The 24,673-nt window shown below is 35.3% G+C and overlaps 1 protein-coding gene across 1 annotated transcript in view; it reads right to left on the reverse strand.

Annotated features, from left to right (window-relative positions):
• Nucleotides 1-24,673, reverse strand: part of NSUN7 (NOP2/Sun RNA methyltransferase family member 7) — a gene marked incomplete at its 5' end in the record, with an annotated part of 59,697 nt that overhangs the window by 25,702 nt on the left and 9,322 nt on the right. The window contains 5 exons of the mRNA XM_072784805.1: nt 1,066-1,167; nt 5,679-5,822; nt 11,000-11,210; nt 12,348-12,531; nt 12,930-13,082. Coding sequence (XP_072640906.1) covers nt 1,066-1,167; nt 5,679-5,822; nt 11,000-11,210; nt 12,348-12,531; nt 12,930-13,082 — 794 coding nt within the window. The remainder of the gene's footprint in view (nt 1-1,065; nt 1,168-5,678; nt 5,823-10,999; nt 11,211-12,347; nt 12,532-12,929; nt 13,083-24,673) is intronic.

Raw genomic sequence — 24,673 nt, forward strand, 5'->3', positions numbered from 1 at the left:
TTCCATGTTTTATTAACATGATAAGACACAAACAGTTAAATCATATCATATCTTTAGGAGGTGGTAAGTGCTATAGAGAAAAAGCAGTGATGGAGGGTAGTTTCAGATGATATTGTAATTTTAAATAATGTGATCCGAGAGAGCATCAAAAAATTCTTTACCAACTTTCTAATCTTCCAACCATTTATTTCATAGATCATATATATATGAACTCATATATATATATATGTGTTCAAATTAATATTTATGAGTAGCATCAACAGACTGGCTCTGTACTTTCCATTTGCCTTATTTCTACCTCATTTATGTTCTATCTTTATGTAATGAATTATCTATAACTATATATTTATCTTTGAGCCTTTGTAGATCAGGATTTATTCACACTCATATCCCTAAATCCAGCCTGACCCAGAGTATGCACTTAATAAACAATGCACTGAATTAATAATAGTTTATGTAATTTCTCAGAGATTTCTTTTTCATATCCATATCCATTTGAGGACAGTGCTCCTCAAAATCTAAATGGAAAACAAAAACAAAAACAAAAAAACAAAATCTAAATGGAGTGATTGAAACAATACCACAAATACCTAAAGAGCTTAGTTACTCAGGGTTAAAATAAAGAAATCTAGGCTTTATTTGTAATTGCTTTTCTCTATTCTCTATTTAGTACTAAGAGACATAAGAATTTGATTAAAATTTGAATTGTAGAATAGTTATTATGGGCAGGTACAATGACAACAGAAAAATTACATCAAGTAAAAAGCCAAAGAAAAGAAATAAACAAAACTGTTCCATAATAGATGTACATAATTTTTTTACTTCAGCATTAGGAAACTGTTCATTATGCTTGCTAACCTATGCTACAAATGATAGCACAGCATCTATTTTTAAGACAGACTGAAGTGGTAAAAATAAATATTTTGATATTGGAAGGCACTAAGACTATTTTGGAAAATTCACTTACGGTCACAACTCATTAACCTGATTATAATAGATAAATGAAGTATTAATGTTTCTAAGATTCACAACATATTTTAAGATTGCACTGATTAATAAACTTACATTTCATTGCATGTGTTAGCTGTTCATATTGCTGTTGAGCAAGAATGTGAAGTTTATCTTCTGATGTGCCTCCTTGAGAGAAATCTTTAAGTAAACCTGTATCTAAAAGCAAATAAATCCTTTTAAATATATCACTATTGGGTGCATTTCATATATTGCTATAATCACATAGTTTAATTTTTTAATCATTTTCCTTATTAATGAGAATTTCATGGAAAATATTTATTAAAACTAAATAAATAGTATTATAAAAATACTGTTAAAATTTAAAAACTAAATAAAGATAATTTCGGTTAGTTTTAATATTCTTTCTTCTTCAAGTTCTTATGCAATAGTCATCCAACTAAGTCATTTAGATACAGAAGAGAGAATGCAGTAATCTGGAGACTAATAGATGAAAAGAAAAAAGAGATTTATTTCCAAGGCAGAAACTGATGAGCTACAGTCATGTCTGAGTAGGAAAGAATACAAAAAGAAATGGTTAAAAACATTAACTTACTGAAAGCAATCTTGGAAGAAAAAAATTCAGGGAGGTAAATGTATGTCTTCATAGATTAAGAAACAGATCAAGAAACTCTTAAAGTAACTTTTAAAAAATTTTAAAACTAAATTTAACATGTTTTTTGATATTAAGAATATTGAGTACCACTTTATATACATTATTTATCAATCCCCCTTAAAGACTTTTCATTTATTTGAGAGAGAGAGAGAGAGCAGGCACAAGCAAGAGTGGGGGTGGTGAGGAGAGAGTGGCAGAAGGAGAGGGAAAAGCCAACTCCCTACTGAGTAGGAAGCCCTACAAGGGCTCCATCTCAGGACCCTGAGATCATGACCCAAGCCAAAGGTAGCTGCTTAACTCACTGAGCCACCCAGGTGCCCCATCACCCCCTTTATCATCCCTTTTAACATTAAGAAAACTGTCCAAACATACATTAGACTACTTATCTAAGGTCACATAGCTACGAGGTGTAGAACCATGCTTCTAGCTCAGAAATCTGACCAGAGTGTCCAAACTCCTAACTTCTGTTTATTTCGCCTCTCAGTAACTGGAGTACGAGAGCCAATTATTTATGCCATATAGTGACTCTTCTCCATTCCAGTAATATCGCTAAGGGTTAATTTAATTCTATTTCTTCCCAATTTAATTTTATACTTCACATTTTTCTATTTTTATTCACCACTTAAAAACATTTTTTTTCTTAAGATTTTATTTATTTGACAGAGACAGAACAAGTAGGGGAAGTGACAGAGGGAGAAGGAGAAGCAGGCTCCCCATTGAGGAGGGAGCCCCTGATGCAGGACCCTGAGATGACCTGTGCTGAAGGCAGATGCTCAACGGACTGAGCCACCCAGGTGCCCCTCTATTCACCAGTTTTTTAAAGGACCATTTACATGTTATACTATAAAACTGTATCAATTTACCTCTTTCACTCCATTTTAAAATAATTCCAAGTTGTTAGCAAAGAACAATTTCATATATTCCTCAATGATTCTAATATTTTTCCATGTTAAAATGTTTTTCAAACTAACTCATGATTTCTCCCTTCCACCTAGTACCTAAGTCTTTTGGATTTATCCCCACTAAGCTTGGTACTATTTCTACCATAGACACGAGGTCAGCAGCTCCTTCTTTGCTCTGGCTATTACCTCCTCAGAGGAAACCTTCCTTTTTTTCCCCTAGGTTTCCCAAAGCCTGCTTCTTGGCTTATCCTGTTGCCTCTTTTTTTTTTTTAATTTTTATTTATTTATGATAGTCACAGAGAGAGAAAGAGAGAGAGGTAGAGGCATAAGCAGAGGGAGAAGCAGGCTCCATGCACCGGGAGCCCGATGTGGGATTCGATCCCGGGTCTCCAGGATCGCGCCCTGGGCCAAAGGCAGGCGCCAAACCGCTGCGCCACCCAGGGATCCCTCCTGTTGCCTCTTGATCAAAGTTTTCAGAACGTTGCTAATACCTAGGAAATTTTTTACTTTCTCCTTTTTCATAACTTGTGGTTCCCTTTGGGCTTTCCATCCCACCGCACCCCCAACAGGCTCTACTTTATTTTTACCTATGGTTTGTTTTTTTCTACATTCCCACTTCAAGATGGCCCAGAATAAGGCCAGAGTCTCTCAGTTGGAAGGTCTAATTCTCTTGACTGCAATGTTTATTATAGCGGCAGCTATTTCTTCCCCCTCTTTTTCCCATTGTCTACTAATTCTTATTTATTTCCCAGTCAATGTAGGAAGTTTCTCAGCTCACCATTCTCCCATCTGAGTTGGTTATGCTTCTGTTTTACTACCACTGGGAAGACATTTTCTATAGCAGGTCAAAATTCCACGTGGAACAGTGTAAGCCCAGTTACACATTTTGTAGTATAGTGGAATGTGCTAACTAATCTGAATTTGGATCCCAGCCTATTTACTAGCTACACCTTAGGTAGCTTGTGAGATTTCTCTTAGTCTTGTTCCCACCCTCCCCAAATAGAGATAAAAAAGGACACTACCCTCAAAATGTTATTGTGACTATTAAGTGACAGTGCACGCATACCACCTAGAATATTGGCTGGCACGTGGTTGTGTGCATTTCTTTTTCTCGTTTTTGATTCTGTCCTTGCTAGAAACAGAAAATAGGTACTCACTATATGCTGAATGTTGGTGAAATGTCTTCTTTATCTAATATTTCAGTTAATCTTATTTAATTAGAGCTTTCAATATGAGCAGATTAGAGTAAGGATCCATTTCAGTTAATGCACGTTTCAGTTAATGCACAGCATTTAAAAAGTGGCTCACAGTGTCAGCCTCAGAATCAGAGCTGCTGTGTTTTAATCTGGGCTCTGACACTAGTCAAATGGCTCTGGGGAGCTTCAACCCCTCTGAGCCTCAGATCCTGTACTCATAAAATGTAGAAAAAAGGAGTTCAGCATCTGCAGTTTTGCTTTCTGTAGTTCAGTTACTGAAGGTCCCGGAAGCAGATGATCCTCCTTCTGCCAAATCGGTGGAAGGTCAATAGTCACCTAATGCTACATCACCACTGTGCCTACCTCACTCACCTCGCTTGATCTCATCTTGTAGACATTTTGTCATCTCACATTGTAAGAAAGGTGAGTACAGTGTAATAAGATATTTTGAAAGAGAAACCACATTCACATAACTTTATTTCAAAATACTGTTATAATTGCTCTATTTTATGATTTGTTGTTATTAATCTCTTATACATTGAACTTTACCATAGGTGATAGGGGAAAACATAGTAGATGTAGGGTTCAGTATTACCCATGGTTTCAGGCATCCACTGGAGGTCTTAGAACAAATCCCCATGGATAAGGGGGGAGACTGTAAAAAATTCATTGAGTTTTTGTGGATTTGATGAAATAATTGAAGCAAAGTGCTTAGCTCACTGCCTTATAAATATGTGCTCAATAAATGGTAATGTTAAATAATATTTTATGATTTATTAAAGAAGGAAATGAAATATTCCTAGTATTAATATTTAATCTGAGGCATTCATATCATAAAATATACATACTGGAGGTTAAAGAAATCTTAAGTTTGAAATAATGTGATAATGATTTAATTTTAGAGCATAGTCTGTAGAGTCTGGCTGATGTATTATTTTTTTAAAGACTTCATTTATTCATGAGAGACACAGAGAGACACAGAGACATAGGCAGAGGGAGAAGCAGGCTCCCTGTGGGGAGACCAATGCGGGACTCGATCCCAGGACCCCAGGATCACACCCTGAGCCGAAGGCAGACGCTCAACCACTGAGCCACCCAGGAGCCCCTCAGTCTGGCTGATCTAAACCTGAATTCTAGCTCTGTTACTAACTAGAACCTGTGTGACCTTGTAAAATTGAATTAATCTTTCTGAGTCTCAGTTTTTTTCCTCATAAAATGTTGATAAATGTTAATGCCTAGATCTTGAGTTCAAGTATATACCAGAATAGCATAAGGACCAACATCTGATCACCTACATCATTCCAATTATTAAATATTTTTAATATTCCCCTGTGCATATCATAAAGGATTGCTACAAGGACTAAATGAGACAATGAATGTAAAGTACTTAATATTTTTAAGAGTTTATGTATTGGAGTGCCTGTGTGGCTCAATCGGTTGAGCATCTGCCTTCAGCTCATGCCCCCAGGTTCTGGGTTCATGCTCTGCATTGGGCTGTCTGCTCAGGGGGGAGACTGCTTCTCATTCTCCCATCTGCTCGTGCTCCCTCTCGCTATCTCTCTCGCTCTCTCTCTCTCAAATAAATAAACGAAATCTTAAAAAAAAAAAAGTTTATGTATGTATTTATTTATTTGAGAGAGAGTGTGTGGTGTGTGCAAGTGTAGGGAGAGACAGAGGGAGGGAGAGAAGGAGAGAAGCAGACTCCATGCTAAGCATAGAGCCCAGCTTGGGGCTCAGTCTCAGGACCCTGAGGTCCTGACCTGAGCCAAAGTCAAGAATCAGACACTTAACTGAGCCACTCAGGTGACCCGGCATAAAGTACTTTACAGATTGTAAGTGCTATATACATGGTAGCTACTCATTAATCAGATATATTTGACATGTCATTTTAAACAATTTTATTTTTGAAATTATAAAAAATTTCAGTAATTTATAAATTAAAAAATGTTAAAGTACCTTCATGCTCATTTAGTATAAATTCTACTGGATTACTAACACCCAGTCCTGAACAACGAGGTAGCAACAGAATCACTTTAACTTTCTGTAATCTATGATCCTTTGATTCAATGTTAAGAAATGTCTCATGAAGTATTTCAATATCTTGGAGAAAAAACAGAAAAATTAATGCAAAAGTATTAATTAAAAATCTTAATACAGTATGTAATTAGATTGATTTATCATTGTTCATTTTTAAATCCTCAACCTCACAAAGAGTCATCCTAATATAGTCAGAAAAGAGGGCTATTCTTCTCTGATAACTTCCTATACTACATGAATTTTTCTCCTTCACTTGAGAGAATAATTTTGAAATTTAAATATCTTCTACATAAAATATAATTCTATTTTTTATTCTGAACTTCAGATTCCATCAGAACACTGTGATGTAGTGGAGGGAAATGAGCTTTGGAGGCAGAAATACCCAACTTTGACTCCCAACCTCCTACTGTTTACTGGCTGTGTGACTTGATCTCTCTGAGCCTCCACTTCCTTACTCATAAAATGCGATAATAATGCCTACTTCATCTAATTGTGGTGAAGACTGAGATAATGCAGTTTAGTATGGTGCCTAGTACATAGTAAACGCTCAGTATTAGGTTATTTCCCTTTCCCATTTGTAATTCCCTTTTATATTTTATCTTCCCCAGAGAAAAATGGGTGTCAGTAGCATTTATGAGGCAGTCTAAGGTCCCTTAAGGACTTTGTAATTTAGTTTAAGTCTGTCAGTCTCAGAGTACAATGATCTGTGCCCCTGTCTTCAGGCCACCCCTCCACTTCTGCAGTGGCTCCCATTCCCCTCACCTGCTGAGGAGTCACCCCTGAAATTACTTGCCCACCCATTTTCTCTTATCTGATCACCTTGTTCATCTTCCTATTCTATTTTGAAATTGTTGTTTTTCTTTTTAATCAGTGGGTCTTTTCCTTTTATCCCCTCTATTTTTAACTTTCTATCAGAAAAATTCAAACATGTACAAAAACAGACATAAAAATATAATAAATTCTCAAGCACCCATCATGGAGATTCAACAGTGAACCATTCATGCCCAATTCTGTTTCATCTATATCTGTACCCACTTCCACCCCACCCATATTATTTTGAATCTACAAATATTTCATATCTCTAAAAGATAAGAACTCCTTAAAAATATAGCCATACAAAATTTTAAAAATAATTTATTATCATTGAATAATAATAGCATCCAATTATGGCTCAAATCTCCCAGTAGTCTCACACATGTCAAAAATTTTTAATGTGAATCCAGATATTAATAAGGTACATACACTACAATTAGCTGATAAGCCTTATTTTAAATTTCTTCTAAGGTTCCCTTTGCATTTTTCCTTATAACTTATTTCCGAATGAAACATGGTTATTGGTACTGCTAAGAGTTTTCCACGGTCTGGATTTTGCTAATTGATTCCCTAGAGTGTACTTTAACATGTTCCTATCTTCTGTGCTTCCTATAACTTAGTAGTTGGATCTTTAAAAAGCTTAATTAGATTCAGGCTCTTTTTCTTTTTTCTTTTCTTTCTTTCTTTCTTTTTTTTTTTTTTTTTTGAGAGCAGACTGAAGAGGGTAGAGAGAGGACCAAAAAAACCTACTTCACAAGTCACATCATACTCATCCATTAAGTTGCCTTTCTGGCACCAGCAAAGGGGTTGCAAAATAGACCTATCTTAATCCTGTCATCTCTTTTTCATTTATTAGTTGGAATACTTCTAAAAGGAAACTTCCTTTCCTCAGTTGTGTGGTTACCTAGCGCTTCCTATGCTTTCTTGTTAACTAGGGAAAAATTCAGATGGGTAATTGGAAGTGAAGTGGTGGGTTATAGGGTCTATACATATTTCATGTTTGGTGATTAATGCTAGTTTTCTAGAGTGGCTGTACAAGTTTACAGTCCCACCAGCTATCTTTGAGCATTCCCAATGTTACTTACCTGGCCAGTACATGGTACTGTAATTTTTTTTTTTTTTTTAAGTAGGCTCCATGCCCAGTGTGGAGCCCCACATGGGGCTTGAACTCACAACACTGAGATCATGACCTGAGCTGAGATCAAGAGTCAGATGCTTAACCAACTGAACCACCCAGGCTCCCCTCCAAACCTTTTAAATTTTAATCATTCTGTGGATATGTGGTGATTTTAACTGCATTTCCCTGATTAGTAATGGGATTGACTACTTTTACCTAAGTTTTTTTTTTTTGCATCTGGATATCCTCTTTTGTGAAATGACTGGTCTTGTCTCTTGCACATTTTCCAACTGGGTTGTCTATCTTTTTATTGTTAATTTGTAAGAATTCTTTATATACATGTATATAAAACTCTTCCTCAGTTTATATGCTCCCTCTCTAGTTTGCCTTTGCACTCTCTTAATGTATAGAAGTTTTAAATTTTTAAAAAGTTTACTGTATTCCAATTTATTGATCTTTTCTTGTATGGTTAGTGCTTTGTGTGTCCTGTTTAAGAAATCTTTACCAATCCTAGTCATTAAGTTTCCCTTATAAATTCTAGGAGATTCTAGATTTGTATTGGTGTGAAGTACAGATCAGTTTCATTTTTTCTAGAACCATTTATTGAAAAAGAAAACATCTCCTCGGTACTCTGCAGTATCATGTGGATTGAACTGAATCCATACAGATCAACTTGGAGAGAAAGGTCATCTTGATGACATTAAGTTTTTCAGTTCATGAATATGATCTCTTATTATATTTACTTAGGTCTTCTGTCTTTCAATAATGGTCCATAGTTTTATGAGGAGGTCTTACACATATTTTATTAGATGTACTCCTAAATGTGTTATAGTTTTTGGTACTATTGTAAAAGGTATCTGCTTCATTTTCAAACTTTTGTTAATGATATGCAGAAACTGACTTTGTATGCTAATTTTTTATCTGGAAACCTTGCAAAAATCATAGGTGAAATCTACATTTTAGTTTTATGCAATATTATGTTATTAAGTATATACTTCTTTCATACTGTTTCATTTTCCTAATGAAAATGTTATATTTCTAGTAATGTTTCTTAACTTAAATCTACTTTGTCAATAGCTCTTGTAGTAGTATATGTAATGTATATCTTTTTCTGTCCTAATTTTTTAATATCCTTTTATGTAAAGAATTTCTCTTATAAATAGGCATATTGTTGATCTTAAAATTTTAATACTGACATTCTTTGTCTTATTTCAAGTATTAGTCATGCATACTTAATGTGCTTACATATATATTTTTTAAAGTTTAATCTACCTATTTGCTATTTGTCTTATCCTTTCTATGTTAATAGGGTATTCTAACTCCATATTCCATTTTACTCCCTCCTAGCTATTAAACATCCTTTTATTATTTGTTTATTCATTGCCCTAGATATAACACACACCACTGACTTAATGATTTACTATTTTTTACCATTTACTGGACAAAGCAAAGATGATAAAAACACATTAATTCTATTTCCTTCTCTCTAAATTATGTATCATTGTTGTAATTTACTTTAATTAAATATAACACACATATTTTAACCCCATAAGACATTAGTTTATACTCCCACAAGACATTAGATTATAATTGGTTTGCCTATGTACTTATCTTTTCCATTATTCTTCATTTATTCCAGCATCTACAACTTTCTATATGAGATAATATTCCTTCTACTCAAGAAATAACCTTTAGTATATCCTCCACTGTGTCTGCTGGTGACAAGGTCTCAGATTTCATTTGTTTGAGAATATCTTTATTTCAGAGGAAATTTCTGCTGAGTTTAGAAATGTACTTGGTAGTTTCTGCACTATGAAGATATTAATAGTTTTCTGGTTTTGGTTATTTCTGTTGAGAAGTTAGTTTTTAGTTTATTGCTTTTCTATTAAAAGTAATATATATTATCACCTCGACTGCTTGGTCTTTGGTTTTCAGTAGTTATACCACAATATACCTAATATGTTTTCTATATATTTATTCTTACTGAAGTTCATAGAGCTTCTTGAATCTGTGGCTTAATTTATTTTATCTATTTTGAAAAATTCCCAGCCTTAATTTCAAATATTATTTCTTCTCAATTATTTTTCTCCTCTCTTTCTGTGTTCTCAATCACAGCATACGGAAGATCACTGGATCACTGAGTCTCATGTGTGTTTTATGATCTTTCCCATATTATTAATCCTTTGTCTTCCCTTGCTTCAGTCTGGATATTTTCTTGTGGCTTGTCAGTTCATTTACTCTTTCCTTAGCTCTAATCTACTGTTAAATTTATTTACCTCTTATTTTCACATGTTGTATTTTTTAGTTCTAGAATTTTCTTTTTACTTAAAAAAATTGTTTCCAGTTCTCTGCTGAAATTCTACAACTTGGCATTTAATCTCTTCAGCATACTAATCATAGTTATTTTAAAGTCCACATCTGATATCTCTAGTATTAGAACCACCTATAGGTTTGTTCCTATTGCAGTGTTTTTCTCTTTATACCAGTCATATCTTTTCTTTTTACCTTGTTTTTTTTTGTTTTTGTTTTTTAAACTGAGTGCCAAACATTATATTTGAAAAAATTTAGGAGATGATATGAGACCTAGGATGATGTTATTTTCTTCCAGAGAAAATTTACTTTTGCTTCTGATTGGCAGCTAAATCTGGGCACTAATAATCCCAGATCATCTTAATCCAATTGGGAATGAGATGACTAGAACTTGGGCTTCAATTTGTTACATAACTGATGACTATCCAGTATATACTTCTTCTGTCTCCATATGAAATTCTAGGTATTTACTAGTCTACCTCTCCAAGTCAAGCTTTAAATTCTATTTTTTTTGTCTCCTTAGCCATGTGAATCTGTCAAAAGTTTTGCTTGGTTTTTCAGCCTCACTGAACCTATAATAAATAAAATGTTATCTTTAGTCACAGCATGATCCAATGGAAAAGATTTTGAAAATAAGAAGCCTAAAGGATGGTAACTTCTAGTCCTAAATACTAACATTGTCAAGCATTCCTTTGGTTGTGTTCTTATTTATTAAAGGATGATAATTTCTACCACCTACTTTAATTATTGTTTGAACTTCAAATTATATGGTAGCTAATGCCAAGCAATATCCCAAAGTGCCAATATATTCATTAATTTAAACTACAGTTGTTTAACCAATATTAAACAATGAGAAGACCCTGGTGTAATATGAATTAGTGAATAATTTTAAGAGTATAATATATTAGAGTTTTTATATTACAAAAAACAAATTCAAATTTTTGACATTTCTAAATTTTGTAGAACATTAATCACCAAACAAATAAATATTTATACATACTTTTACATCCCATTTTTGTAAAAAGATTCTTCAGGTCAGGATCCTTAGCTTGTGACTTTACTCCACACACAAATATTTTTGAGGTATTATTATTTGTTAAGACTGACATATGGGCAACTGTGTACCATGAACCTGTATTGACCATTAAGATATCATCATCCATATTTAATAAAGCCCTTACAGAATGGACAGCAAGACTTCGAGATTTGTCCTACAAGATAATGATATGATTAGAATTTCAAATGGTTTGACTAGAAGCATAAACTTTCTTTTTGCTTAAGTAAAAAAAAAAAAGTACTCAGTAGGACTCTTGAGATACCTAATCCATTTGAGTTTAAAACATCTTAATATATGTTAGAAGACAAAGTTAACAAAAATAACTGATATAAAGAATTTTAAAACAAAGACCTTAACTTTGTTTAGCCTAAATTATAAATGTTATCATTTAGCTTTTATATAGTGATGATAATGTCAAAATCTCCAAAATGTGTTTAATAGATTAGTGATGTCCTACTACAGCACCGATTCTTACCTCTTCATGAAAACTCACTCATCAGCTGATACCATTCTTTCTTCCCCATTCCACTGTCATTTAAATCACTGCTGATTCACAGATATTAAAAGTAAGATGATTGACAAGCTTATAAAAAGGGGCTAGACATATGGGTTTCTGCAGTTGATCTCAGTGCTCTGTAGGGTTTGTATCACTATAAGATAAGGCCAAGAGATTCCACCCAAGAAGATGAGTGTGTGAAGGGGAAGACGAAGGTAAATCTGAGCCAAGCATTGGAATCTAAGGACATAAAAATTAATATAACCTAACTTTTGGGATCATTTCTTTTTCATTCTATTGAAACCACATATAATCTCACATCCTCTTCCTGCATTGATTGCCATTATATACCTCTTATAAATCAAGACTGTAAGACCATATTAAGGAAGTAATGGGAAAGTATAACATATTGCATTTTCAAATTCAGGATGGTATTAGCATCTTCCCCAGAAATAGAAGTTGGAAAAGGTACCATTGCACTTTTTTTGAATACTCCCTTGGAGGAGAAAAATATAGCCTTTCAGGTTCCAGCAATACAAGTATCCCCATCTATTGAGTCCAGGAAGGAGAACATGTACTTTATAACTTCACATGGGACAAAGATGCTGAAGTACAATAGGAACACTGATTGTAGGGGTATATATTTTATTCAATAAAATAGTTGAAAATTAGCCTTTATAAATTTCCTTGATAATCTATAAAAAATATAGTCAGTTTGTTAGGTTTTATTTTTAAGTGGATTCTTTGAGTAAGTAGGATTATTGAGAATCACAATGAAAGTAAATGTCTGTTTACCTGAAGTATAAGTTTATAATCTTTGAAAAGATCTATATTTAGAAGATCATTTTTAAGATGAGATGGAAAAATCAAGACATCATGGCAATGTTGGTCCACAGCAAAGACTTTATCATCAATATGTAATACAGATTTGACTTTATGATAACCTTTTTTCTTCAAACTATAATAAACTTCTTCAGGGCTGTAAATATGCAATAGTAGGTTGTAACTAAAAATAATTGTAAGTGTAATTAAAAATAATATATTAAATATATATAAAATAATATATTAAAAATGTATTTAACACTAGCATCTTTTTCCTAAAATAAATAAAAATAATACCATATACATTGCATCTAATGGAACTTAACAATTTTAGCTAATGATAAGTTAAAAGGTAATTAAAGACAGAAAAGTTAACATATTTATGTAATTACCTTTGGTAATTTGATGATAAGATCCTGAACTAAACTATGATTCTTGAATCACTCCCTTAGCTGTGCCCCACCCCACCCATTAAAAAGGTAGTATTTCTTATCACATTATTTTGAAAGGCTAGTAAATTGAAATATGAATAAAGAATTTGATTAAAACTCATACCTGATTTTACAAGTATTTATCCAAGCATAAAGTGGCAAAGTGGAGGCCCTTAGTTCCTGGTTCCTAATTGTTTCTGGAAGAATGTGGTAAATTGAAAGGGCATCATGTTTGATTCGACATCTTGCCAATGCTGCAGCCAACTTCGTCTTAAAACTAGAGATAGAAAATCCATTCTTGATGACTACTGCATTGAAGACAAGACTATCAACTTTCCACTAGAAAAATTCACAAATTAGATTTAGAATTCTAACAAATCCTTCTGTAATTCTGCCTCAAATTGTCATAGTATAAAATAATAATTGAAAATAGAAATCCAATAATGCTGCTTCCTTTTTTTAGTTTTTGCTGCCCCTGTATAGATATGCATCTCCTCAGATATCAATTGCTGACTGAAAGAAATTTTATGTAGTGAAAGAGGTATAGACTTTAATCAGACAAATTTGAAGTTAAATTCAGTTTGTTACTTACTAGCTGTGTGACCTCAGGTATGTTAATGAATCCTTTTTCTCAGCCTGTTGTATCTGTAGAATGTGGTCAACCACCTTATTATTAATGTGGTGATTACCAATCATGTGTGCAAAATACTGAGCACAACAGACACTCACTAATGGGCTAGTTATTTTCATAGTTGCCAATAGTGTAGTCTTGAAAGATTAAGGAACTTTCATGAATATGTTATCTGAAGTCCTTCCCAGGTCTGATTTTCCCATAACAGAAAAGAAAAACAAGAACTGGTTAGCATCACCATGAAGATCCAATGATTTTATCTTATAGAAAATGTTAATAAATGAGAATATAGGACTTATTCTTGACCTATAATCAGCATTTTCACAGTAAGAATCTAATTGAATAATAAACCTCAAGGATAACCTTGAATGAGAAATGGGGAAGAGATGCCATGGAAGAAGTAAGTATAACCAGAGTGGTATATGTGGCTACAGAAAGCTCAGTAAGATTAAGATTCTTATTTACTCAGACATGCCTGGGTGGCTCAGTCAGTTAAGCATCCGATTCCTGATTCTGATTCAGGTCATAATCTCAAGGTCATGGGATTGAGTCCTGCATCAGGCTCCATGCTCCATGTGGAGCCTGCTTAAGAATCTGTCTCTCCTTCTCCCTTGCCCTCCCCTTCCCCTTTCACACACTCTCTCTCAGAAAAAAAAAAAAAAAAAAAGATAGATAGATTCTTATTTACTTGGAGAACGAGAACCTTTCACCTAATAATGTGTTTGTGTATGAACAGTATACCTGCGTTGAGAGAGGGAGAAACAGAGGAAGGAAGGGATGGGAAGGTGGAGAGAGAAATGGAAAGAGAGAATATAGATGGGACACGGGTGGGGGGGGGGGGAAGGAGAGGGAAGGGTTATCAAACATTAAGACTTCTAGGACTATAATAAAATTAGATTTGTGTAGTACTATCTCCTAATGTCACAGAACTACAGCAAAGGACACTAAAAACAATTACATAATACATTAATGCACATCAAAAACTAAATTAATATAAAAGGATGAATTACTGTTCTATATCATACATGTGAGATGTTTCTGAGTACACACCACTTTTGACTAAATAGTCCTTCCAAATACCTATGTAGTTCAAATGTACCATAAATGCTATTGACTGAATTATTCAATCACTGTACCTAAAAATTAGAGCTATGAAGCCTAGAAAAATATATGTTGTGTATTTGGGGGAAGTAAGTACACAGAGAAATAATTTTCCAAATTTCCAGAGAGAAAACATTTCAGACTGTGAATTTTAATATAAATTAATCACACAAAAAGTAATTTAAGGTATATATACAGTTACAAAGATTTTTGTATAAATATACAATATCAGATTGAGGATAAAGACCAAATCCAAATGCTATTCAGGATAACCAGACATGCATTACTTCTGTTAGGGAAATACTCTGTGGCTACTAATAACTTCTTCCATAGCTGTAAGGTAGATCGCAATGACAAAAATGGAAACCACAGCATTCTTGTTCCAGAAGGCCATCCCCTGGCATAATCTGAACACTATCAGAGAGAGTTGCTCAATCATCTGTTTGCCATCAACCTGTTGTGTAAACATAGCCAGAGCTATTTCTATATGTTAAATTGTAGTTCTGTAATTCCTATGCTTAAATCTAAAATGAACCCATTAGTTACAGGACAGAATCTAAGCTCCTTATCATGAAACACTAGGATATTAATAATTTAACCTAAACTGACACCTCAGTCCTCAATTCCTACTACTCCGATCCACAAATCTATGCCTGGCCACACAGGAACTGTTTCAGCCCCTGCTGATAACATACCACATTCCCTTTCCCTCTGCCGTCTCTCCCTGTCTGTCCAGCCAGTACAGTTTGGACTCTGCAATCAGATTACCTGGGTTCAAATTCTGCTTCCACCACTTACTAGCTATGTGACATTAGACAGGTTATTCAGAAGAAAGTAAAGGTATTAGAAAAATAGCAAGGATCAGTCCAAAAAGACTTTGAAGAGGAGAAGAAACTTAAACTTCTCTTTTATTTATTTTTGTTTAAAAAGATGTTATTATTTATTTATTTATTTGAGACAGAGAGCGAACACAAGCAGGGAGGAGGATCAGAGGGAGAGGGAGAAGCAGACTCCCCGCTGTTCAGGGAGTCTGATACGGGGATTGATCCCAGTACTTGGGATCATGACCCAAGCCTAAGCCGAAGACAGATGCTTAACTGCCTGAGCCACCCAGGTGCCCCTAAACTTCTCTTTTAAACTGTTAACGAAGAGCAAGAATTTTCCAGACCACAAGAGAAGCCACAGATAGCATCAATTTTCCAGACCACAAAAGGAAAAAAGACACACAGGACAGAGCACCATGTATATGAGATGTTAAACAGCAAAGCATATTTATAGAGTATGGTGTGGTGAGAGATCCAAGACTCACATCACAAAAAATCTTATATGCAAAAAAAAAAAAAAAAAAATCTTATATGCCATGCATAGGAAGTGGGAATTTTTTCTGCAGGAAATGGAAGCCTCTTAAAAAAAAAAAAAAAAAAGAAAAGAAAGAAAAAAAGGAAATAGAAGCCTCTTAAGCATAGAGAAGTATCAATTAATTCATGAACAAATATTTGCATTCTTATAATATTCCAGGCACTGTTTTAGGTCCCCGAAACAAAGGGATAAGCAAGGAAGATGCTGTTCCTGCCATCATCATGAAGTGTAGAATCTGGTAAGGGGAGACAAGCAATTATTTTTAAATGTCATCAGTATTCATGACAAGAGAAGGCAGGATACTGTGGTGGCACAAGGGAGGGGCACTGCTATGAGAGTCAAGGAAAGTTTCCCAGGAATTACATTTAGGCCAGGCCATAAGGATAGAAGTAGGAGTTAGCCAGGATTAAGGAAGTGTGTGCTCCAAGTAGAAGTATCATATATGAAAGTATCTGCCAATTTTGAAATATGTGCCTGAGAAGTTGAGAGATATGCAGAGCTTGCAATGACTCATGGGCCATGAAGAACAAAAACGGAAACTGGGGGCATACCAACTTTATGGGTGTGGGGCTTTGATAAGTCCCCAGGCTTTGGACAGGGTTACCAAAAGACAACCCTAGGAATAAAATAAAATGGAATAACACCTAAACGAGGACTGACGCACAGCTTCCAATCATCTCAATCCCAGATTAGACCAGGCTGCCTGGCTTAGTTAGTGTCCCAGGTCTAGCTGTGGCCTTCCAACAGCAAAGAAAGGAAGTGCCTCTAAAGGAAGATAAAAATATCCTGGGCCATAAATGAAATAAACTAATATACAATAGCAAATTATACCTAATACAGTATATCCCAAGAAACTTTACATCTACAAATAATGGCAAAAAGAACTTTTCCCAATATTTCCATTAATTTCCTTCTAATTTATGTAATTAGAAGTTTATTGGATTTCCAAATATCATAAAGGAGTTGAAGTTCTTTTACAGAAAAAAAGAATAAAATGTTCATATTTATTCTTATAGAGCATTGGAAAAACATAATTGATAGAAAAAGTGGACAGAAGGTAAATAGAAATATTTTTAATGTAATTGGATAGTACATAAATACAAAAGAAAATACCCAAATTACTTGCTCATAATAGATTTTATTCTCTTATTTTCATAAGGAACCATATGGGTTATTTTGGTTAAGTCAGTGATTGTTCATGATACAGTGGAGAAATGCAATTTTCTAAGAATAAAGAAATAAAGAGAAACATGTATTTTAAGAATAGCATGGCCCCATCACAACCACACATGTGAAAAAAGGCATATTTCCTATGTTTTTGTGTTGCTTTCCTTAAGTCAGGGAATATTCTGACTAGCAGCTGATCTGACTAGCAGCTATGACTGTACCTAGTTAATGGGAAGTTCCTTCTCTTAGTCGACATATTTAGCATACCAATGTTTCCATTTATAGGAGAAACCTACTAGTTTGCATTCTAAGCACTGCTTCCCTTCTGGGAATAGAAATTCCTGTCTCCTGAAAAATGTTCCTCTCCTCCCTCCATTCATACAATTTTCCTGGAAGGTGTCCCTAACTGACTCAGTCTCCTTGGCCACAGCTGATTGGTAGAGAGTGAGCACTTGACTCAAGGCAGGGTCAATTTTTGGATGTAGGAAGAGAGAATCAAGCCAGTCTATCTAGTGTTGGTGCTGTAAGATGTAAAGCTCCTGAGTTGTCAGCAGCCACATTTCCCATTCTGGGAGAAGAATGAAGCCAAAGCACACAGAGAAGCAGAGACTAGAGTCAGAGAATCCTGATGATATTTAAGTCAGAGGACTAAGTTAATAGAAGTATAGCCACATCTCTGCCCTTCCTGCCATCTTGATGTTCAATCTTCCAGGAAATACATTATAATAAATTTTCTTTTACCTAATCTTGAGTTGGAGTACTGTCAGTTACCAGAATAGAGTCCTAATATACCATTTTCCTTCAGTTTATTTACTCATTATTTTTTAATTGATGCATAGTTGATATACAATATTACTTTCATCTATGTAACAGTGAGTCAATATTTTTAGACATTATGAAATGATCCCATTAAGTCTAGTTCATCTGTCACCAAAGTTATTAGAATACTGACTATATTCCCTATATTATACATTACATCCCCATGACTTATTTATTTTATAACTAGAAGTTTGTACTTCTTAACCCCCATCACTCATTTTGCTCACCCCAACCCTCCATGCTCTAGTAACCCAACAGTTTATATCCAGTATCTATGAATCTATTTCTGTTTCGATTGTCCATTTGTTTTGTTTTTTAAGAGTCCACATATGAGTGAAAGCATATGTTAGTTGTCTTTCTCTGACTTATTTCACTTAGCATAATACACTCTAGGTCTATTCATGTAGTTGCAAATGGCAAGATTTCATTCTTTTTTATGGCTGAGTTTTATGTGTGTATATGTATCTCCCATCTTCATCCATTCATGTATTGCTTTCATATCTTGGCTATCATAAATAATGCTGCCATGAACATAAGGATGCATGTATCTCTTTGAATTGGTGTTTTCATTTTCACTGGATAAGTATCTAGCAGTGGAACTGCTGGATCATATAGTAGTTCTATTTTTACTTTTTGATGACCCTCCATACTGCTTTCCACAGTGGCTGCACTAATTTACATTTCCACCAACAGTGTACAAGGATTCATTTTCTCCATTTCTCCACATCCTTGCCAACACTTTTTTTTTCTTTTTGATAATACCCAATCTGATAGGTGTCAGGTATCTCATTATGTTTATGAATTACATTTTCCTGATAAGTAGTGATGTTAAACATCTTTTCATGTGCCTGCTGGCCATCTATATCTTTGGAAAAATGTCTTTTCAAGTCCTTTCCCCTTTTTTTAATTGGTTGTGTTTTTTTTATATTAAGTTATGTAAATTCTTTATATATTTTGGACATTAACTCTTTTTTTTAATTTTTTTTTAATTTTTATTTATTTATGATAGTCACAGAGAGAGAGAGAGAGGCAGAGACATAGGCAGAGGGAGAAGCAGGCTCCATGCACCGGGAGCCCGACGTGGGATTCGATCCCGGGTCTCCAGGATCGCGCCCTGGGCCAAAGGCAGGCGCCAAACCGCTGCACCACCCAGGGATCCCGTGGACATTAACTCTTGATTGGATGTATGATTTGCAAATACCTTCTCCCATTCAGTAGATTGCATTTTTGTTTTGTTGATGATTTTTTCTCTGTACAAAACTTTTATTTTTATTTAGCTTTTGTTTGTTTGTTTATTTATTTATTTATTTATTTATTTATTTATTTTAGCTTTTGTTGCCCTTATATGAGGAGACTGGTGCAAACAAAGATTACTGATGCCAAAGACTTACTGCCTATGTCTTTTTCTAGGAGTTTTATGGTTTCCAGCCTTAACATTCAAATTTTTAATCTATTTCAAATTTATCTTAGTATATTGTGTATATGTGGTTCTCTTTAAACATAAATATTTTTTTTCAAGATTTTATTTATTTGAGAGAGAGAGAGAGCACAGAGAGCACATGTGTGAGTGGTGGTAGGGGTAGGGGGTAAGGAAAGAATCCCACACAGACTCCACACAGAGCACAGAGCCCAATGTGGGGCTCCATCCCACTATGCCAGGATCACAATCCCAGCTGAAACCAAGAGTCTGATGCCCAACCAATTGAGCCACCCAGGCACCCCTAAATTGAATATTTTCTTAATGCCAAAAGATAATCTTCAGTCAATTGCTTGAATTTACTGTGCAAATATAAAATCAGACATCATACTTACAATGTTAGTGAATTAGTATATTCACTAAGTAAAATAAGCTAAGAGTTTCCAAAGAAGAGGTGGAAAGAATATGAGACATAAAAACCCAGGAATAAGTATTTGGGGAGCATTCTGGCAAATGAGAAACTGGAGTATTATAGGGAATGAGAGAATTGGGGAAGACAAGAAAAGAGCCATATCTGAACAAATGTAATTTATCCCCAAACTACCTGATTGGTTTTAATACTCATAAATCATTCAATATAAATTACCTTACCACTTTAATAGAACAAAGAAGAAAAGACAAATTATTATTCAGCCTTCCAAAATTCCAATCTCTGTTTTCTTAGTGGGACTACCATGTTCCTCTTGGGCGGCTCTTCCTCTTCCTGTATTGCAGCTGGAAAGTACCTCTAGGCATAAAGCCAGGACTATTCTAATGCTCATCTCATTTGTTTCCATTCTCTTAGGGATCAAGTTTCTGTGCTGTATCTTGTCTAATGCCCCAAATCTTTGCCTCATATATTTTGTCCAGTTTTCTAGTTGTTACAGTAGGAGAATAAGTCTAATTCCAGACACTCTTTTTTTTTTTTCAGACACTCTCTTATGATCAAATAATTACATTTTCAAAAAACTGCTGTACCTGCCATGTAGAATAGGTTGTGGGAAAGTATGCGTTATAGACAGGGAAATCAATAAGGAAGCTAGCATAGCAAGCTGGTGGTTTGGATTTGGAAGGTAGTAGTGGAAATGGAAAGTAGACCAATGAAGCATGTTTTTCAATTGGAGTTACAGCATTAAGTAAGGTATGGGTATAGGAAAGGGGAGGAAAGAAGTATCAAGGATGAAGTCTAGGTAGATGTTGGTGCCATAATGTAATGTGGAAGATATCAGGAGGAACAGTTTTGAGTGGTTTGGAAGGATGGACTGCTAACTCTTTCCCTTCCTGCTGCGTCTCTAGTATTTCACTGCTCATTCTCCAATTCTGCCTCACAAAAGTCCAACAAATTATTTGGTAGTGGGGCACTTGGGTGACTCAGTGGTTGAGCATATGCCTTTGGCTCAGGTCGTGATCTTGGAGTCCTGGGATTGAGTCTAGCATCAGGCTCCCCACCGGAAGCCTGCTTCTCCATTTGTCTCTGCCTCTCTCTCTTTTTTTTCTCTCATGAATAGATGAATAAAATCTTTAAAAAACAAAATTATTTGATAGAAACTCTTTTTTGGGCTAGTGTGAGGGCATGGAGAGTGAGAAAGGAAGTGACAGTTGTATCTTTTTATTTAACCCATGCATGTAGGATTAAAAACATAATTGATCTATACAAGGAATGAGTTCTTAAGGACCCTGCGTAAGTCCAAAATGATAATATATATCATCTTGGATTGTATATCTAAAGCCATGAATAAAGGAAAAGACACAGTTGGTACATAGAGTATAAAACACAAGGATCTCGGGCAGTCCGGGTGGCTCAGTGGTTTATTTAGCACTGCCTTCAGCCCAGGGCCTGATCCTGGAGACCCAGGATGGAGTCTCACGTCAGGCTCCCTGCATGGGGCCTCCTTCTCCCTCTGCCTGTGTCTCTGTCTCTCTCTCTCTGTGTCTCTCATGAATAAATATATAAAATCTTAAAAAAAAAAAAAAACCACAAGGATCTCTGGTAGAAAGGATAACAACAAAGATCAAACATAATTTTTATAAGAAGGAAATCATTCTTATTCAGTTTCTTGCTAAATAATCACTTCTATCACCTCTTAAAATTAGTTCTTATCCTTTCAGTAGAAACATAATAAGGTATAGTTCAAGCTTATAATGATTCTACTTCCCTCGGGACAACAGAAGCCCTTGGAAGTCTACAGAGGTTGATCTTCGGGATCCCTGGGTGGCGCAGCGGTTTGGCGCCTGCCTTTGGCCCAGGGCGCGATCCTGGAGACCCGGGATCGAATCCCACATCGGGCTCCCGGTGCATGGAGCCTGCCTCTCCCTCTGCCTATGTCTCTGCCTCTCTCTCTCTCTCTCTATCATAAATAAATAAAAAATTTAAATAAAAATAAAAGATTTAAAAAAAAAAAAAAACAGAGGTTGATCTTCATACAAGTCAACATCCTGTCTGAGCTCAGAATCCCACTCTATTGGCTATGCAGGACTGGCCCAAAGGAATGCACCCAAACCCCATGGAGCCAATCAAATTCCTGGGGAACCTAGAATTTAGAATTGGTGTGCAGAGATGATAAAATAAGTTAATGTAAATGAAGAAACTAAAACACAACTGTAACATGTAGGCTTAGGAACTACAGTGCAAGAAGAGTAGGGCTTTTTCCATATAGACTAGAGAAACAGAAAAGGTAGATATGCAGAAAAAAAAGAGAATGGAACAGATACTAAGAGAGAAGTAGAGATAAAACGTTTAAAAAGCAAAGATAAAGAAAGTCTTAATACCTTTCCAATTCCTGGCTTCATTCCCTTTCTGAGTCTTTGAGTTGCCTGAGATATCCCAGTATCTTTGTAAGAACACTTTCCATTTTTGCTCAGACTAACTGAAGATGGCTTCTATTACTTAAAAGCTAAGATTCTTGATTCAAACACATTTCGATTAAACACATTAAAACATATCTTGGGCAGCCCCGGTGGCAAAGCGGTTTAGCGCCACCTGCAGCCCAGGGTGTGATCCTGGGGACCCGGGATCAAGTCCCACTTCAGGCTCCTTGCATGGAGCCTGCTTCTCCCTCTGTCTCAGCCTCTCTCTTTCTCTGTGTGTCTCTCATGAATAAATAAATAAAATCTTTAAAAAAACATATCTTGATTAAAATACATTTCTCCTATACCAGATTATAAATTGAGTATAGTACAAATTAATTTGATTGGTTAACTGATTAATTTGGGAAAAGGATTTGCATTATATAAACCATTATTGGTTTCTATAAGGGGAAAAACTCTTGCATTGACAAGAATGTAACTGTATATGTTAAGGCAGGAGGTAGCATGGTATTTGAGGAAAGGGAAAAATCTAGGGAATCGAGAATCCTTCGATAGTAGTATCTTCCGGCTCCTCAGGCCTCCTGAGCCATGGCCTTTGCTTGTCCTATTCACTGCCCTGCTAGCATTCAGCTAGAAAATCTGCTGTTGAGGAAATCATAGTCTGGTCTTTCTAATTTGGGTAGAGCCCCGTGGCTTTCCTGGCTGACTCAAGCTAACCCCAGCTCACTAAGACTATGCTGGGACTTCCATCAATGTCTCCTGAGTCCTAACTAAGTCAAACAGAAACTGAGGGAAGCTCAGCAAAGCTGAAACTCAAAGTCTGTCCCATAGCATATTGCCCCATCAATTTTCTCTGATGTATCTGGATGCCTGTACTGGAAGGCAAGTAGTCCAGTCAGTAGTGGGATGGGCAGTGAGGTGTGGGTTGCCCAGAAACCCACATGGAAAACCAGGTGAGATCCTTACTTATCTAACACAGAGAGTATACACCTGTGATTGCTTTTGCTGTTCTCCATCTTACAATTTCTTATGGCTACATCTGACATGAGCTATGACTAGGTCTTTAATCTTTCAGAGTCCTTCAGCCAAACCTAACTATCCTAAGTGGAAGGAGCAGTAGCATCTAAATGGTTAATGCTTGGACTCTGGCATCAGCCTTCCAGATTTTGAATTCCGGTCACTCCCTTCTTGGATCTATAGCCTTAGGTAGGTTTCTGTAAAATGTCTGTGTGTCAGTTTTTCCACGTGTTAAAATACAGGTTGCTAATAGTATCCTCCTCAGAGAGTTATAATTAAAGAGCTCCACAACAGTGATTGATACATATTAAGTGCTCAATAAATGTAAGTTATTTTTGTTATGTCATTACCTTAGTCCTCCGGCCTCATAATTTAAATGAAACTGCTTTAATTTCCTTTAACAATATAAAATCAGATATCATACTGATAATTGTTTCAGGGAAAAATCTTCGTACCAGATTGTTATCATTGTTATATTCTGCTTTCCATTAAAGTTCAACAACATGATAACAAAAGCCTTAATGATAGTAGCACTTAACATTTATTGACCATTTACTATGCATGTGGTTCTAAGCTAAACATTTCATATCCATTAGTTTTTTGTTTTAAGATTTTATTTGTTTATTCATGAGAATACACAGAGAGGAGGGAGAGAGAGGCAGAGACACAGGCAGAGGGAGAAGCAGGCTCCATGCAGGGAGCCGGACGTGGGACTTGATCCCGGATCTCCAGGATCAGGCCCTGGGCTGAAGACGGCGCTAAACCGCTGAGCCACCAGGCTGCCCCATGCCCATTAGTTTAATTAATTTTCCCAACCACCTTTTCAGGTAGGTACTATTATTATCCCCATAGTAGGTTTCTGCTAAGATTTAGGCTATAAAGAAAACAAATTTAAAACTTGTTAGCTTGTTCTTAACTACGTAAAAGGTTTGTTTTCTTTTTTCTTTTTAATTTGGCAAAGTAGTGGGTTCTTATCTTCTGTTGGAATTTTCTTGTTTGATACATTAGATTTTTTTAAAAGAGCTATAAACAGACCTAAGTAAATAAATAATAGCTGTTTCAAATGAGGTTTAATTTATGTATATGCTGAAACATTATTAGGAATTTCTAATGATTTTTCAAAGACAAGTTGGATCTTACAATTCAAGCTTTCAAAAACAACTTGATTTTTTTTTTAAGGTTTTATTTATTTATTCATGAGAGACACAGAGAGGGAGAAGCAGGCTCTCTGCAGGGAGCCCAATGCAAGACTCATCCAAGATCCCGGGATCACACCCCAAGCGGAAAGCAGACACTCAATCGCTGAGCCACCCAGGCGTCCCAACAACTTGATTTTAAACAGAATACTTAACCTGTTCAAGAAGGTTTGTAAAGGAACTCAAGAAACATGAACTTTTATTTTTTTCTCTATAAATTTTTGACATTTATCTACACATTATATGGTATACAATTTTACCAATGAAAATACTAATAATTATTTCATATAAAATACTCTGTACTTTCACAATTA

Source organism: Canis lupus, chromosome 2 (genome assembly GCF_048164855.1).
Source record: "Canis lupus baileyi chromosome 2, mCanLup2.hap1, whole genome shotgun sequence".
Classification (NCBI taxonomy): Eukaryota; Metazoa; Chordata; class Mammalia; order Carnivora; family Canidae; genus Canis; species Canis lupus.